This window comes from Lottia gigantea (assembly GCF_000327385.1).
Source record: "Lottia gigantea unplaced genomic scaffold LOTGIsca_89, whole genome shotgun sequence".
Taxonomy (NCBI): domain Eukaryota; kingdom Metazoa; phylum Mollusca; class Gastropoda; family Lottiidae; genus Lottia; species Lottia gigantea.
The window spans coordinates 910,400-926,942 of record NW_008710923.1 but is presented as its reverse complement, the minus strand read 5'-3'; the positions used below and the strand labels follow the sequence as shown (position 1 = coordinate 926,942).

The window sequence follows — 16,543 nt, the reverse complement described above, 5'->3', positions numbered from 1 at the left end:
CTATTTTAATTGAATTTTAATTAAATGTAATTATTTTAGTAATTGGAGTAATGAATTTCTTTATGATAAATTTCTTGATCATCCACACACCAACTACAGCATGGCAGTTAGTAACTTTTGAAATCCTAATGTGTAGAGAGACTTACCATTGACATTAAATAGTAACGTTAATTTCTCATACAAAACCCCTAACCATGGAATCATATTAACTTTCTAAGTATTTTGAAGCAATAGGCTTCAGAAATTCTCTTAAAACCATCAGTTTTGTTTTGATTTTATAGCCAATTAGTGAAATGTTTTGTGAGTTTCTTTGAATATGTCAAATTATAAGGTAACTCGTCAATTTTGTCAAAATTTATTTATATGATGAATTCCCAAAGTGTTTTTAATTTAACTTGTAAAATATTTTATCGTTCTTTTTGTAGATATCAATATATGTCAAGCAATATTACAGGCTTTTTAGCATAGTATTTTAGGAATGTCTCTTTTTATCAATACTGTGTTCATACTTGGTCCATTGGAAACAAATAAACCAAGTACTTACAATCCAAACCGCAAAACAAAACCCGAATTCCAAACAATGTATTAGTAAATCATTGGTAGCAGCTAATGAACTTTTCACATGAGGAAGTATATCAATTATAAGTGAGTAAGTACTTCATAATGAAAATGAAAATGGATTCGAAAGAGGATCTCTAGTCTAAGTATGTGTATCGGTGACACTCATAGGTTCTCTGTGACTCTTTCTACTTCCATGTCTGCTGTCATTGGGTCTGGATCTGGTTCAAATGGACGCTTTATGTGTGAATGATAAACGTACAAACACTTGAAAACCCCTTTAAGAATCATTTTCAAAAGTTCAGTGATAATCTTACTCCAAATAATTATTCACCTTAAATCTAAAGGAACTTATTTCAATAGTTCCATGGTCTATGTCAATTTCTCTATCTGTATATGTATTAAGGGGGAAAAAGCAAACAATGGAGCCAAAAAAAAAATTGAATTTAAAATGAACTTAAAAAAAGAATAGAATAACATTGTCATTTCAATTCAATATTTTGTATTTCTGCTAAGAACTGTTTTATTTGTAATGATATTTTAAACATACAACTGTTATGTTTAGTTGTACATATCAAAACGCCATTCTGATTTAAGCAATTCATTATTCCGAAAGGAAAGGTCAAATTGAGTTCTATAATCTTGTCATGCATTAAAAAAATGTTTAATTTTCAGCAAAAATTGCAAACTATTATTATTTTCATGATTTTAGTATTCAAATTTGTCACCAGATCTCAATCATATTGGAATTTTGTGTTGGTGTGATTTAGAACTAGGTTCTAATTGTTTGAATTGTTAATCCAGATTTATCTTTTAATCTTCATCTTTTATTTTCAGGAATCAGAATAAGTGATGTGTTTTGACTAATTTTTAATGGAAATGTTTTGTCTAATTGTAAAAATCTAATAATTGATTTTCATGATGTCAGTCTTTTATTCTGCCATAAAAATACTATAACTTTTTTTCAAAATCGATTATTTTATTACATTAAATTGCAAACTATTTCTTCTGTTTTATGGATTGATGGAAAATGGCTGCTGTAAGATCAATGCCCATTCCCCCAAAAGATATTTGCAGTCGTGAAATTCCTTTGAGTATAAAGTAGGATCTGAAAGAATTATTTATGATCTGAAAAGGGGTACAGAAAATCTCTGCACTGTAATACAATGGACTTTTTCTCCAAATTTAGCTAATGACAACACCATAATTTTTTTAATACAACATTTCTCTGACCTACTCTGTCAAAAATATCAACACCATGCAGTGTACAATGAGTAATGTTTTAAGCCAGCATTTGCTCTGACACTGTTCTATTTTCTTGGAATCTTTGAGCATGGTCTAGCTGAATTTTATTGACATGCCAACTGCATGCATGATAATAAAACGTGTGTATATTTGAGTGATTAGAAAAGCAGATTTATCAATTATTTACACCAGATGTTCAACAAGTTATTTCAATAATGATATTTATATACCAGAGACCTGATTTACACATGACACATATAAAACTATTAATATTGATATTACCATAACAAAATATTTTCACTGTTAAGATAGTCCATACATCAATTGTAGAGTGATATAGAAATATCACTGTTAAAATAGTATTCAATACATCAATTGTAGAGCTATATAGAAATACCACTGTCAAAATAGTACTCCATACATCAATTGTAGAGTGATATAGAAATACCACTGTTAAAATAGTACTCCATACATCAATTGTAGAGTGATATAGAAATATCACTGTTAAAATAGTACTCAATACATCAATTGTAGAGTGATATAGAAATACCACTGATAAAATAGTGCTTAATACATCAATTGTAGAGTGATATAGAAATACCACTGTTAAAATAGCACTCAATACATCAATTGTAGAGTGATATAAAAATGCCACTGTTAAAATAGTGCTCAATACATCAATTGTAGAGAGATATAGAAATACCACTGTTAAAATAGTGCTCAATAATCAATTGTAGAGCGATATAGAAATACCGCTGTTGAAATAGCACTCAATACATCAATTGTAGAATGATATAGAAATATCACTGTTAAAATAGTGCTCAGTACATGAATTGTAGAGTGATATAGAAATACCACTGTTAAAATAGTGTTCAGTACATCAATTATAGAGCGATATAGAAATACCGCTGTTAAAATAGTGCTCAATACATCAATTATAGAATGGTGCAAATTGATGCTAACAGTGACCCTGATACACATAAAAAATTTAGAAAACCTCTTAACAATTCCCTTTAAGTCCAGTAGCTATTCGGTCAATCTAATCAATTTATATTTAAAAAAAAATAAATTTCTGTTATTTTTATCTTGGTTGTAATCAAAACAAAATGAAATTGTAATATAGTTTTTAATTAGACTGCTATTTAATATAACCTGTGACAGTACATCTGAAACAATTGTTCCTACATATGTTACCATCTTATCAACTCAATAAATTATATATCACTATTTCTAATCATATAGCCTACCATACCACAAACACATGTTTCAGTTTCACAGTTTATCTAAGATATGTTAGCACCTAGCTAGAGAACATTCATCACAAATAATCATTTTTTCCTCAATATTCATTATTGAAAATAAACAATTGGTAGAGATGGAGCAAATAAGCAATTAAATAGATCATCTTTAGTAGAATTCTGGACATATCAAATGCACACTAGCTAAGGGGAAATAACCAATTATAAGACTTAGGTTACCTCCCTTTATTTAGCAAAGGATAGACAGTTGTAGAAAATGACTTATTGCTTCTTTAACAAAGGTACATCCTAAATACCAGGGTCAGTTTTGGGTCGACATCAAAGCATGGATTTTATAGAGTGGTAAAAAATTGATTTTAAATAAGGGCCAAGATCTCCAAATCATTAAAAGAATCAGAAGGAAAGTTTCATGGAGGCTCCACTAAAAAAATTCAAATTGAAATGAAATGAATGGAGTTTTACGTCCTACTTTTCTGCACCATGTTGACTGATGAAGACGTGCAACGCCATGCAAGGTGCAATGAGGGAAATTTTGCCAGGACAGCGGCATTAGTCTGCTCTTTTTCGATTTCCAACTGTCAAGGTTTCTTAAATGTGCACAGCCTGTAGCACACAGGGCCTCGGTTTATTGTCCCATCCGAACGACTAGACGCTTTTCCATGTCAGCCCCTCTTACTTGCATCACTGACAGGGGGAAAACCAGGTTGAACAAATAAAATTCAATACAGACGAAAATATTTATTAACTTGCATCAAATACACCAAAATCAACAGCGTCTAATAGAATCATCATACTTGGTTTTTAATTCTTCCTTAAATTTCCGGAATAAAAGTTTATTTTTTTGTTGTTCTTCATCTTTAGTTTTGTGAAAATGTCCAGGTTGTTTGAATCCTTTGTGAACTAGAAACACATCTGATAACACAGTGAACTGATATCCAGCAATATACATCTCACAAACCTGAAAAATAGAAAATATTTATAGATATAGAAGCACCTTCATGCCAAAATACTTCAAGAAATTCTCCAGCCACTGAACAATGTCAGATAAAAGTCAGAATCTTAAACTCCATATATTCCAAAAAGGCTTTCTAACCCTTGCATGTGTATTGGTCCCTCGTGCATTTCTGGACAGACATCTATAGTTCCTGTAATTCCATAAAAACTAAACTTGACTTTAAAATGGTATTTGCTGCATTGACATCATATTCTAGGAACATTTTTGGGGGGTTTACAGGTGATTTATAACAGCCAAAGAGATTTGAATGGTACAAATAGAAGTTGTAAGTGTTCCTAATGTAGGTCTACAAACACAAAATTTGGAAACCACATTATGAAATCTTTAAGATGGGGCGTTTCTGACATCAAACCTGTCCTGATGCACCTGAATATTAACTAATCTAATGAGTATAACAGGATGATATTCTATGTAGTATCGAGTTTTCTTATCTACTGTACAATAAATTGTTATGTAACAAGCCTAATTGATAACACTCTATCTTCAATAAACATGCCTTTATAACTGGTCAAGTAAATGGTAAATGAAGGTAAGAATTCAAAGTCATAATGGTGTATCTTGATTAGCTGTGAAAAAAGTAAAATTGGCCATTTGATGTTTCATTTTACTTCACAAATCAATGTGAAATATCTATTAATAAAATATCAGATGAATCCATCAAAAAAAAAAAAATCAATGAAGCTCTGGATAGAAAGTCTCTCAGCAGATGCTAATAGTTAGGTTTTGTTTATATTGGGTATCTATTCTCCAAGCTTTCAGAGAATCCACTAAGCTGAAAAAATGTTGCTTTCATCAGTATTTTATTTAAATATGAGAAATGGTTAAGATTCTACTCTACCTGACTAATCCTATTAAATCCATACTGTTTAAATCTTTCATCATAAAGTGGAAGAGATTTGGCCACAATAAAAAATGGTTCCCAAGGATCATGCCATTCTACATTATAATAAGAACTATCTCCAGGAGTCAGTTGGCGCCATTGCTCATAATCGGTATATTTTTGACATTTCCAACACATTTCTTTATAGAATGGCCTGACTAGATTGTCATCCCACATTTTTAATAATTCCTGTTTATCAGAGGGTATTTTATGTCCATCTTTTAATTCAAAAGCAGGAATAACATAGGCTGATCGAAAGACAAATTTAGAGTTTCTCAGGAAGGAGTATTTTTGTTGAATATTTCGGAAGACGTTTCCAATATTTTCTGATGGTAACATGTCTACATCTAGCACTAAGACATGAGTTGTTCTTGAATTTTTTATTGCTTGATTTCGTAACAAATTGTGTGGATATTCTAAATCTTGAATTTCATAATTATCATTAGACACTTTAACTGGTGGAGAACTGCAATCAAAAGATTCAATAATTTGCTGATCATCTGTCAAAGGTGCTCTTTTTATGGGAAAGACCACATGAATTGTAACAGATCTATGAATACGCTTATTACAAACATGATAATAGGCAAGAGATTTCATTGTAAACTCAATATCTGTATCGTATGTAAATACAGTGACAGACACTGGCCCCTCCCACCTCTCTGTCAATTCAACTAAATTATGCAAATGATTGGAAGAGCACTGAGTAACAATTGTTATATTTTCACTATTTCTGTATAATCTAGATTTTGCCGTGAGTAAATTAGGAATTAAATTGTATGTTCCACTCTTGTCTAATCTTTGCCAATTCTTCACTTGATTTCGAATTTCCAAAAGAACTTTGTTTACACGTTTGTATTCCTCCACTTCCTTTGATTCTAGTCGACTAAGAAGAGTCATGTGGAAAATTTGTAAGCAAATCACAATGAATATTAAAAGTATGACCAGTTTCCACAGTCTAATATGGCGAAATAACCGCAGCCTCATTTTTATCTTTAAACAATTTTTTAGAGCTTCACCTGCATTCCAACTTCGAGGCTACCCATATACCGTACTGTACATGCAGCCAAGCAAAGTCACAATCTCCAGATTTCATCCAGACAAGCTGTTTATCTGAATGGAGACATCTGTGCAATTCTTTGTAGTCAAACCAAATGAATTTAGTGAATTATATAGAATACAATCATTACTCTGACTCTGTCACTATGAATCTTTTGATCGATTGACAAGTCACAAAATGTTTTTGCTCCTAGTTCCTTAAGATTTCTTTCCGTGACTTAAATTTTATGTAACGTATATATTTAGTAGATATTTGGGCATCCCAACGCAATGTCAGACAACCCGATGCACTCCTACATTGCTTGAAATATCTGTTTGAATTTTAATATTGATAAAACCGTGTCAGTTTTCCACCATGTTTGTTTATTTTTTGTGTTTCCTGTCTTGCGCACTTGCTGATTAAGTGACGTCATTTAATGGCAAAATGGCCTCCAGGTTTATTCGGTGTTGACATTTCCAGTGTAAAAAACGTAATAAAAAAGCAATCTTGAAGGGCGATTTGTTCATATATTGTAAGTGTACCTTATATTTCCAAGTCAAGATAATAATTTAATTCTCAATGAATAAGAAGTATCGATAGCTCAGGTCTAAATTAGGTTGTTTGGAGTCAACAATTCTGATATTGATAAACAAACCAGACTGGCCACTGTCATGTCAATGGCACTGTGTTTTCTCTTCTCTTGATTCTTGATTTTCAAATTCAACCGATCCGGTTCTGTGATTGATCAATAGCAATTAGTTTGAATTAATTGATAAAGTACATGATAGTTTGAAATTCATAGTATTTTGTGTTGTTCAACTCATATCCCGATGAAGTAGTTATTTAATAAGAAAATGCGATTATGAAGCCTAGGGCCTACTTACTGAGTAGATCTTCATAATTAAAAAGTTAGTCAATAATTGCCAAACTTTGGTCCAATTTGTGGGTCTTTTTTGTTAGGAATTTTGCCTACCTTACCATATGGACTACTATTATAATAGTGCTCATTTATAAAGCATGCTTCAAAGGTTATCATATTTTTCTTTCAGACTATTGAACTAGACACAGAAAAGGATGAAGAAGACTATTTATAATACATGTGTTTTATTAACAATTCTTAACCATTTATATCATATTTATGCACGTAAGTATATTGATCTAATAGTAAGAATCCAAATGACCATCAAATTATTCTCTTAAAGTCATTATGATATTTAAAAATTAGTAGCCAGCTAACTATTTATCAATTCTGAAAAAAAAATGGATCTTCAGAAGAGGTATTACTCATGAGGAAGATTTCTGTAGCGTTCTGAATTATTGGTATTGCCCATTGCATATTTTGAATATTGTAAGTTCAAGTTTAATAGTGTTCAATTGACCTCAGATTAAAGACTTTTGTTTTGTTTTTCAGAAGACTGTGAACTACCAAGTGAAGATTTTCCTAATGGCTCTATGACAGTGTTTAATACAACTAGACTGAGACTCCACTATACATGTGATATAGGTTTTACTTTATTAGGGGAATCAAAACAAGTCTGTTCTGATAATGGTCAATGGGAACCTGATTATCAACCAAAGTGTGTTCATCCTAGTAAGTGATGATAATTGTTTTATATTAATTTAGTTAAACTCAACCATTCATGCCAAATCTCAACCTGATTTAAATTAAAATACAATTTTGTTCCTTTCTTTTTCTGATATCTTTTGAATTCTATCAGTTTTTCTACTGCACTCTTATTCTAATTACCTTATTTTTACCCAATCAAATCATTTCATGTAGAATCTGTTTCTTGACAACAATGATGAATTGTGGGATAGTGAAACAGAAAGTAGAGAAATATGGGTTTGGTATCCCACAAAATGTCATTGGAAGTGAGTTGGATTCTCGTTTGCAAAGCCTGAAAAATAGTACCTGGTTTCAAGGCAGCAAGATGTTTTTTGCTTCAGTTACTGTATTTGAGAGACATCTTACCAAACTTTAACAATCTAAGTTACAATGTATATCTTTCTTTCAGATGTTTTTAGACCAAAATGTGCAAGAAAATCATTTGGTTTGAATTATAAGATCCGATTCAGTTCCACGTCATTATTTCATGATGTAGGTGATATCGCCACGGTGATCTGTGATCCTGGTTTTGCCACCACTGGAGGGCGTTATAAAGAGAGTTTTCAGATTATTTGTGGCCCAAAAGGACAATGGATCATGGCTGATGGATCTAAAGGTCTTTTATCATGTTCAGGTATAAAAATTTCGTCGATTTCTAAGTTTATTACAGGGAATTGCAATATTTTCATTCAATTTTGTAAACCTCCTGCAGATGAGAGGAATTAGCTGAGCTGCCTACCTCAAGAGGTTGGGAACTGAGCTGTTCCCCTGTGTGCACTGAATTTTAAGTGAGATTTCTGCTCAAGAGGCTGTGAGGAAAATACCAGCTGAGCTAGAAAAAGTAACTAACTAATAGAAACGCGTTGAAGGATCACATGGTATCATCATGGTAAATGATGCAATTTTGAGAAGATGTGCACAATTGTCTTTGCTTGACTCTAGACCATGTATTTTTCTTTTCCAGTACAAAGATGTCCTTTACCACCAGCTGTACCTAATGCCATACATAGTTATGGTACATCACCTCCTATGGGTGAAGGAAGCAGACTGGAATATAGCTGTAGACCAGGTTACACATTAGTAGATAAAACCAACAACTATTTAACATGTACTGGTGGTAATTGGGAAGGCTCTATACCTACATGTGGTGAGTGATCTTTATCATTTTAAAATTAGATCTGAATCTTACTGGGAAAAGATTGAAATAATTAGATTGTCTTTATTCACAAGAACTTTCTGTTTAATTTGATTTTAGTCTTTTTTATACGCCCACATGAAATGGGGGGCGTATATTGTCGTCACCCATGTCCGTCGGTCCGTCCGTCGGTCCACAATTGCTTGTAAACACTCTACAGGGCACAATTCTTGACGGATTTTAACGAAAATTAATATGTGTGTTCGCAATCACCCAAGGATAAACCCTATTGAAAATCAGCGAAATCGAAAAATATTTAGCATGAATTATTGCCCTTGTTAATTTTAGCTCGTAAACACTCTAGAAGGCACAATTCTTGACAGATTTTGACGAAACTTGGTATGAGTGTTCGTTATCACCCAAGGATAGACCCTATTGAAAGTCAGCGAAATCGAAAAATATTAAGTATGAATTATTGCCCTTGTTCTTGAAAACGCGTTCAATTTTTAGCTCGTAAACACTCTAGAAGGCATAATTCTTGAAGGATTTTAACGAAACTTGGTATGAGTGTTCGCAATCTCCCAAGAATAAACCCTATTGAAAATCAGCGAAATCGAAAAATATTTAGTATGAATTATTGCCCTTGTTCTTGAAAACGCATTCAATTTTTAGCCCATAAACACTCTAGAAGGCACAATTCTTGAAGGATTTTAACGAAACTTGGTATGAGTGTTCGTAATCACCCAAGGATAAACCCTATTGAAAATCAGTGAAATCAAAAAATATTTAGTATGAATTATTGCCCTTGTCATTGAAAACGTGTTCAATTTTTAGCTCGTAAACACTCTACAGGGCACAATTCTTGATGGATTTTAACGAAACTTCGTATGAGTGTTTGTAATCACCCAAGGATAAACCCTATTGAAAATCAGCAAAATCGAAAAATATTTAGTATGAATTATTGCCCTTGTTCTTGCAAACCGTTCAATTTTTAGCTCGTAAACACTCTAGAAGGCACAATTCTTGACAGATTTTGATGAAACTTGGTATGAGTGTTCGTATTCACCCAAGGATAAACCCTATAGAAAAATCAGGGAAATTGAAAAATATGTAGTATGAATTATTGCCTATATTTTTTAATATAATCTGCAAATACACAATTCATGAAATCACCCAAGGATAAATCTGATCAAAAATCTTGTAATTTTTATTCTACAAAGCAGAAGTCTAAAACAAATTTGACAACTTGATGAAATTGATCACAATCAAAACTAAACCTTTTGAAATATAAAATACAAGTTATTGCCGTTATTCTTACAAATGTGTTTGATTTTTAACTTGTGATGGCACAGTTTGTGATGGATTTGGGTATAAGTTGAATATTTCCTGGTGTCTATGTTTGCTATTTTCTAACAAATATTCAATTTCAAACAAAGCTATCAGTGGGCGTATATTACCTTGCCTGGCAAGCTATCTTCTTTTCATATTAATCAAGTGTAAAATTGTATTTTTTTTATAAATTGTGTAGCAGTATGCTCAAAATTTGAATTTTTCAGTACAAATCCCCAGGTCCAGGATTCTCGAAATGATCTCAGCACTAGGATGTCCTAGAAACAGTGTTAGAAATTGGGAACCTAGGACGTCCGAGCAATAAGATCGTTTCGAGAATACAGTGCATGACTTTTATACCAAATTGTTCACAAATTTAATTGCGTCATTATAATGTTTAAATATTTCAGTGCCAAAAGCTGGATGTCATGTGCCGAGAGATATACTAAATGGTCGATGGACTATAGTATCTAGTGGTAGTGACAATAACGATAAACAGTATCCTGTTGGTACAAAAGTACAGTATTATTGCAGTCCAGGTTATAAAGCAGTCGGCTCCACCATGTTGGAATGTACTGATATCTTTTGGTCCAAAGTTCCGCCATTTTGTATTGTTGATACAGGTATTCAAATTTTTATTCTGTAGTCTTTATGTTTGAAATTTAGAAAAATGGTGTAGGACAGTCGGATTGTTGAAATGACATAATCTACATGTATTTGAGTTTTTTACGTCAGACAAATGGCAGTCATGTATTCTGATCTTGGTAAGGGTCCTATGGCTTTTCTTCATTATTCTGTTCAACCCAGCTGTAAATGCCAAGACATATAACCAAGGATGAGCTGGTAGAAAGGATCCTCAGGAACCTAGGTTGATCCTTGTAAAATCAATACCAAGAGGTTTGGTCAAGGACCAGCTGGTAACCAGGCTGCATATTCACGAAATGATCGTACCGATAGGATGTCCTAGGATCTTAACACTGTTTCTAGGACATCCTAGCGCTAAGATCATTTAGAGAATATGCGGCTAGGATCCTTGAGAACCCAATTCGTGATCCTCGTAAAACATGGATGCTTCTTTCTTTCTTTAAACTATTTCTATTTTGTTTTAGAACCAGTATGGTATTGTCCTGAACTAGAGAAGATAGATAATGGATTATGTAAATGTGATGAAGAAGATAGTAATAATCTGATGTTTTGTAAACCATATGAACGAGGTGTTAAGATACAATGTATGTGTAACAAGGGTTATACTCTAGCTGGTATGTCGGTATTAACCTGTACCAGAGATCAACATAGACAGCGTGGTATCTGGGATGCTGATATTCCATATTGTCTAGCTTGTAAGTATTTTACATTGATTGAGTTAAAGGGGTAAAGTCATCTAGTAAGAGTCAGCTTAATTACAACTATTTGAAGTACTTTTGAGAATAAATATCTGACGTCATCTTTCCTTTAATTCAACAAAAATTTACAGAGGAAGTTTAGACTGACGTAACTTCCAGGACATAATTTAGATTGTCTCGTGTAGATATTACTGTGAGATGACATCATCATAATTTCCCCATGAAAGTGGCTTGAAAATTCCTAAAAAAATAAATTTTTGTCGGGTCAAATTACTTATGATATGCATTTGTTTCATATTATTAATTTATTTCTACTTAGATATTCAAAGATGAACTCAATTCATTTAAGTAATTTATTTTATTTACAGCCTCTGAAGTAACAGTTAAGAAAGATAAGAATAAAGAATCAAGTGATGCACCTTATTCCAGTGATACACCGTACTCAAATGATGCATCCAGTTCTGTTTCTAACCATGTCAGTACTCTAGTTATCGTCATAGCAACAGCTTGTAGCGTACTGGGTATATTATTATTAGTCATGGTCATCGTGGTGTTCAGACGTAAAAAACAGCGTCCACATTTATTCCACCCTGGTATGACCCCAACACCATATTCACGAGTGAACATCAGCTCCATTGATGATCACGACAGAGTTGCTTTAATGGCGTACGCTGATGCAACGCGAGTTCATCTCCCTACTTACGAAGAAGCTATGCAGCAAGGTCAAGGCCAGTTCAGATTACCAAACAGTACAGTAACGACACCTACTTCAACACAAGGTTCAGAGTATCGTCCCTTGCCTCATATCCCACCTACTATTAGAAATATTCATAATGGAAGCGATAGCAATAGACATTCGTCAGCAACGACCAGTACAATGAATAGAGGCGATGGTACTTCTGAGATTTTTGGATCGTTAGATACGGTCAATGTGAGTATGAGTGATGCTTCAACAGCTGGAACTGTAGAAACATTTGATAGTGGTACATCAACTAGGTCTATTAGCTCACAGAGAGCTACAGCAGGTAGTCTGATGTCATCTGCTGATAATTTAGCAAATGATGGTAAGTTTTTTTTTTTTATATACTGATGGCGGTCACATTTTTGTTTAATTTTGATCAAATTGTAAGGTTATAATTGTAAGATCTAGGACAAGTTATGGTATGATTCAACAGATGTTGACAGAGTTTTAACCCTTTAATTTTTGATAAACTGAGAGGCACAAGAGAGGCCACAGTTTTTTCAAATTATAGCTGTATATTGACGTGTTGGAAGGGTTCAAATCTGAGCACCATCCAACAAATCTTTATGGAGTTATAGCCCTTGATATACTGAAAATGAATATTAAAACATTATGTGCATTTTGTGTCACTTGAGTGTTATCTGTCAAATGTTTTTGGGAGAACAGGATTTCAGAAATATATATATCTTCTTTTATGCTTTCATCATTTTTATACAATGAACTTTTTTTTACATTTTAGATGTTAGGTTACTGGATAACAGAAGTGATTGTACAGAGTTAACAACACAAGAACCAATAGAAGAGAAAGAAGATTAGATTGAAGGAATAAAGATAAAGAGAGAGAAGAAAGGAGAAATTAAATTATTAATTATTGTGATATTTTATATGTTGTGAAACTAGAATTTTAAATCTGTGCAGTTTGTGAAACTAGAATTTTAATTCTGTGCAGTTTGTGAAACTACAACTCTAAAACAGTGCAGTTTGTGAAACTAGAACTCTAAAACAGTGCAGTTTGTGAAACTAGAACTCTAAAACAGTGCAGTTTGTGAAACTAGAACTCTAAAACAGTGCAGTTTGTGAAACTAGAACTCTAAAACAGTGCAGTTTGTGAAACTAGAACTCTAAAGCCGTGCAGTTTGTGAAACTAGAACTCTAAAACAGTGCAGTTTGTGAAACTAGAACTCTAAAACAGTGCAGTTTGTGAAACTAGAACTCTAAAACAGTGCAGTTTGTGAAACTAGAACTCTAAAACAGTGCAGTTTGTGAAACCAGAACTCTAAAACAGTGCAGTTTGTGGAACTAGAACTCTGAAACAGTGCAGTTTGTGAAACTAGAACTCTAAAACAGTGCAGTTTGTGAAACTAGAACTCTAAATCTGTACAGTTTGTGGAACTAGAGCTCTAATGCCGTGCAGTTTGTGAAACTAGAACTCTAATGCCGTGCAGTTTGTGAAACTAGAACTCTAAATCTGTACAGTTTGTGGAACTAGAGCTCTAATGTCATGTAGTTTATGAAACTTGAGCTCTAATGTCATGTATTTTGTGAAACTAGAACTCTGAAACTGTGCATTTTGCGAGACAAGAACTTTAATGCTGCGTAGTTTGTGAAAATTTCTTCAAGGCGAGATGAGGAACATCATAAAAACCAAATTGTGATAGCCCTTGCACAGAGACAACTTGTGTGTGACCTCATTAGTAGTGATCATGGCACAAAAAAGGCGTCAAAAAGATCATATGCCTATAACATATCAAAATATTGATCAGATTTGATTGATATTTGATTGGATTATAAACTATGATTTAAATATATGACTAACCAATCTAAATTATCATATTTATGAATCAAGATTATATTAACTTCATATCTTTATAGATGATTATGATCATGTAGATATAGTTAATGAATTTATAACCATTAAAAGTCAGGGCTAGATATATAATAAGTAAATAATTATATTAAGGTTAGTATTTGTATACATTGACAAAAAAGGCCAAAAAGACAAAATCAAAAATTTATGTCATTTAATGAGTCTATTAGCACTCGTACCTCATTCAAGATTGAAAAGAATAACAAAACTATCTTGTCCCCTGAAAGAGTTAATTTTTTTTTTATCCAGTACACTGCAAAGTATGCTCTCGCTTGGGTTGTACTTGCCAGTCATGTCTACTTAGAGCTCCACCTTTGACTTGTCATTTTGGCCTCTAATATGATATTATGTTAAAATATGTTAAAGAAAAGAATGATATACTGAAATGCCTCTTAGATATATTTTTAGTAGATATTTAGTAGATATAGAGTTTTTTTTGTGAAATCTATTCCATTGCTTTTGTTAAGAAATCCATCACAGTTATGAAGTTTTTTTAGATGACATATCATGATAATATTTATCAGGTTTGCCATTTTAGAAAATCTTTGGAGTTGTACACTACTCATTGTTACAAGGAAATATTTCATAATCATAGTTAGTTTAGACTTTTCAAAATGTGTTTTGGTCACAGGATTATGTGTTTGTGATATTATAACAAGGTATTTGCTTGATTGGTGAGTTCTGTAAGTTTTGGATTCATTGAAAGAACCAAACGTTCAATAAAACATGTTGGAACAGAGTTCTGAAAGTTTCTCACGTGTGCCGAAAAAAAAGAAGGTGCAGACAGAATTTTAAAATGGCAGAGTAGTAAATAGATAGGAACATTTTGAACGTGTCATATCTGCTTTCGTATCATTTGATTGGTGGCAAGATTGGAAACAGACTGAAACTAACCAGAGTTCTGCAATCAAGCGCCACTCCTATATATTCAGGTTAAGAAAGAATTCAACCAATCACATTTCTGTGTTCTGATATGTCAAAAGAATTATGGAATATTCATAAAAGAACTATGGGAGAGTCATTTTTAAACATGGACCTTAATAAAACTTTAACAATGGTTTTGATTGGCTAATAGGAATTATGATATTGTTTACAATCAAACAAAAATAAAAGTAGTAATTTTATTTAATATAAATTGATGAAAAATGAATGCATAGTTTAAAATATACCCATAAACCAGTCTTTTATTTTACCTCATTAATGCATACAAAGATTTTTTAGATATTTTTCTTTTTGCAATTCCTTATTTATGTGTGATCTAAGGTATGAAGATTGTAAATATGTAAATAATTGTAAATATAATTATGTAGATAGTTTATTTTGTAAATATAATTTCCATCATTTGATATTAAAGCTTCAATAATGAAATGAAGATTTTAGATAAAAAAACTATTAATTCTTAATACTTAATACACATTTTGTTGATCCTTAATGATTTAAATCCACAAATTAATGATAATTTTAGGAACAATTTTACTAGAATATTCAGATGACTATGTCCCAACCTTTTACAGCCTTCACACCCCTGGAGAGATCAGTTGAACCTTTCACACCCCTAAAATTTGTGATTAGGCAATGTGCTCTATCAACTTATAAATTCTTCTCCTACACATGTTGGTGACACCACTCCGCACAAGTCCCACATCCAACCTGGGATGTGAGACTTGTTTCCAGAGATGTGACCCATGGCGAGTGAAACACCCAGGCCTTTGAAGTAATAAAATACAACTAGTGACTGTCAAAATGAATATTAATTAAAATTATTGAATATTTATGATTTTTGAACCAAAGTGGGAGAGTATGTTTGTGATATTTTGTAGTTGATTAAATACACTTTAATTTGATAGTGCTTCTTAATAATGATATTAACTCTATTTTGTTTTATAGAATTTGTACTTATCACATATTGTACATTAAATTTAACCATTTTAATAAAATCATGTTTTCTCGTCATCTTTATAATCTATCTTACTTTCCAGTAAGGCCAGTGGTACACAGTACCTTGAAGACCCAAGGAGTACAAATTGGCTTCAGTAGCATATCTTCACAATGTCAAACCATTGCGAACTTAGTACTTATACCTTGATTCCAGTAGCCACATGTCTTGTATCAAGGAAGTTTGTAAATGAAGCGCACGAAGTTCGTAATAGCTTGACATAGCACCGAATAAATGTTTTTCCCCAACCTAATCTGTCCAGTGGCATTTCTATGAAGCAATAATGAAGATCCGAATAGGGGCCACAGAAATGTTTTGAGGGAATTTGAAAGTTGTTGGAGAGGGGAGGGGCCGAAACTGGGCGAGTATCTTCTCAATCCACGAATCTCCAGCGGTTCCACCCTCACTGAATCTGTAATAGTATAGTTACTCAGCTGTCTTTATTTTCAATCTCTCTAAACCCTTTTAATCTAATCTACATCTAAACCTGGACTACAGTTACATCCTTCCCTACGTCTGGCTGCACCACACCATAAGCCCAATGAAAATACTACCACAAAACGTCGAAAGTTGTTCAAACCTTAGACTGGCA

At 32.7% G+C, this 16,543-nt stretch overlaps 2 protein-coding genes across 2 annotated transcripts; one reads left to right on the top strand and one right to left on the bottom strand.

Annotated features, from left to right (window-relative positions):
• Positions 1–3,828: 3,828 nt before the first annotated feature.
• Positions 3,829–5,854, bottom strand: LOTGIDRAFT_169833 (hypothetical protein; the record flags this gene model as incomplete). The annotated part of the gene is made up of 2 exons (XM_009068121.1): positions 3,829–4,020; positions 4,916–5,854. 2 exons carry the CDS (start codon positions 5,852–5,854, stop codon positions 3,829–3,831), a joined length of 1,131 nt encoding a protein of 376 aa, XP_009066369.1.
• Positions 5,855–7,067: 1,213 nt separating this feature from the next.
• LOTGIDRAFT_169832 (hypothetical protein) lies at positions 7,068–12,964 on the top strand (the record flags this gene model as incomplete). The annotated part of the gene is made up of 8 exons (XM_009068120.1): positions 7,068–7,137; positions 7,405–7,584; positions 8,009–8,233; positions 8,564–8,746; positions 10,474–10,686; positions 11,173–11,403; positions 11,775–12,470; positions 12,888–12,964. 8 exons carry the CDS (start codon positions 7,068–7,070, stop codon positions 12,962–12,964), a joined length of 1,875 nt encoding a protein of 624 aa, XP_009066368.1.
• Between the last annotated feature and the right edge of the window lie 3,579 nt (positions 12,965–16,543).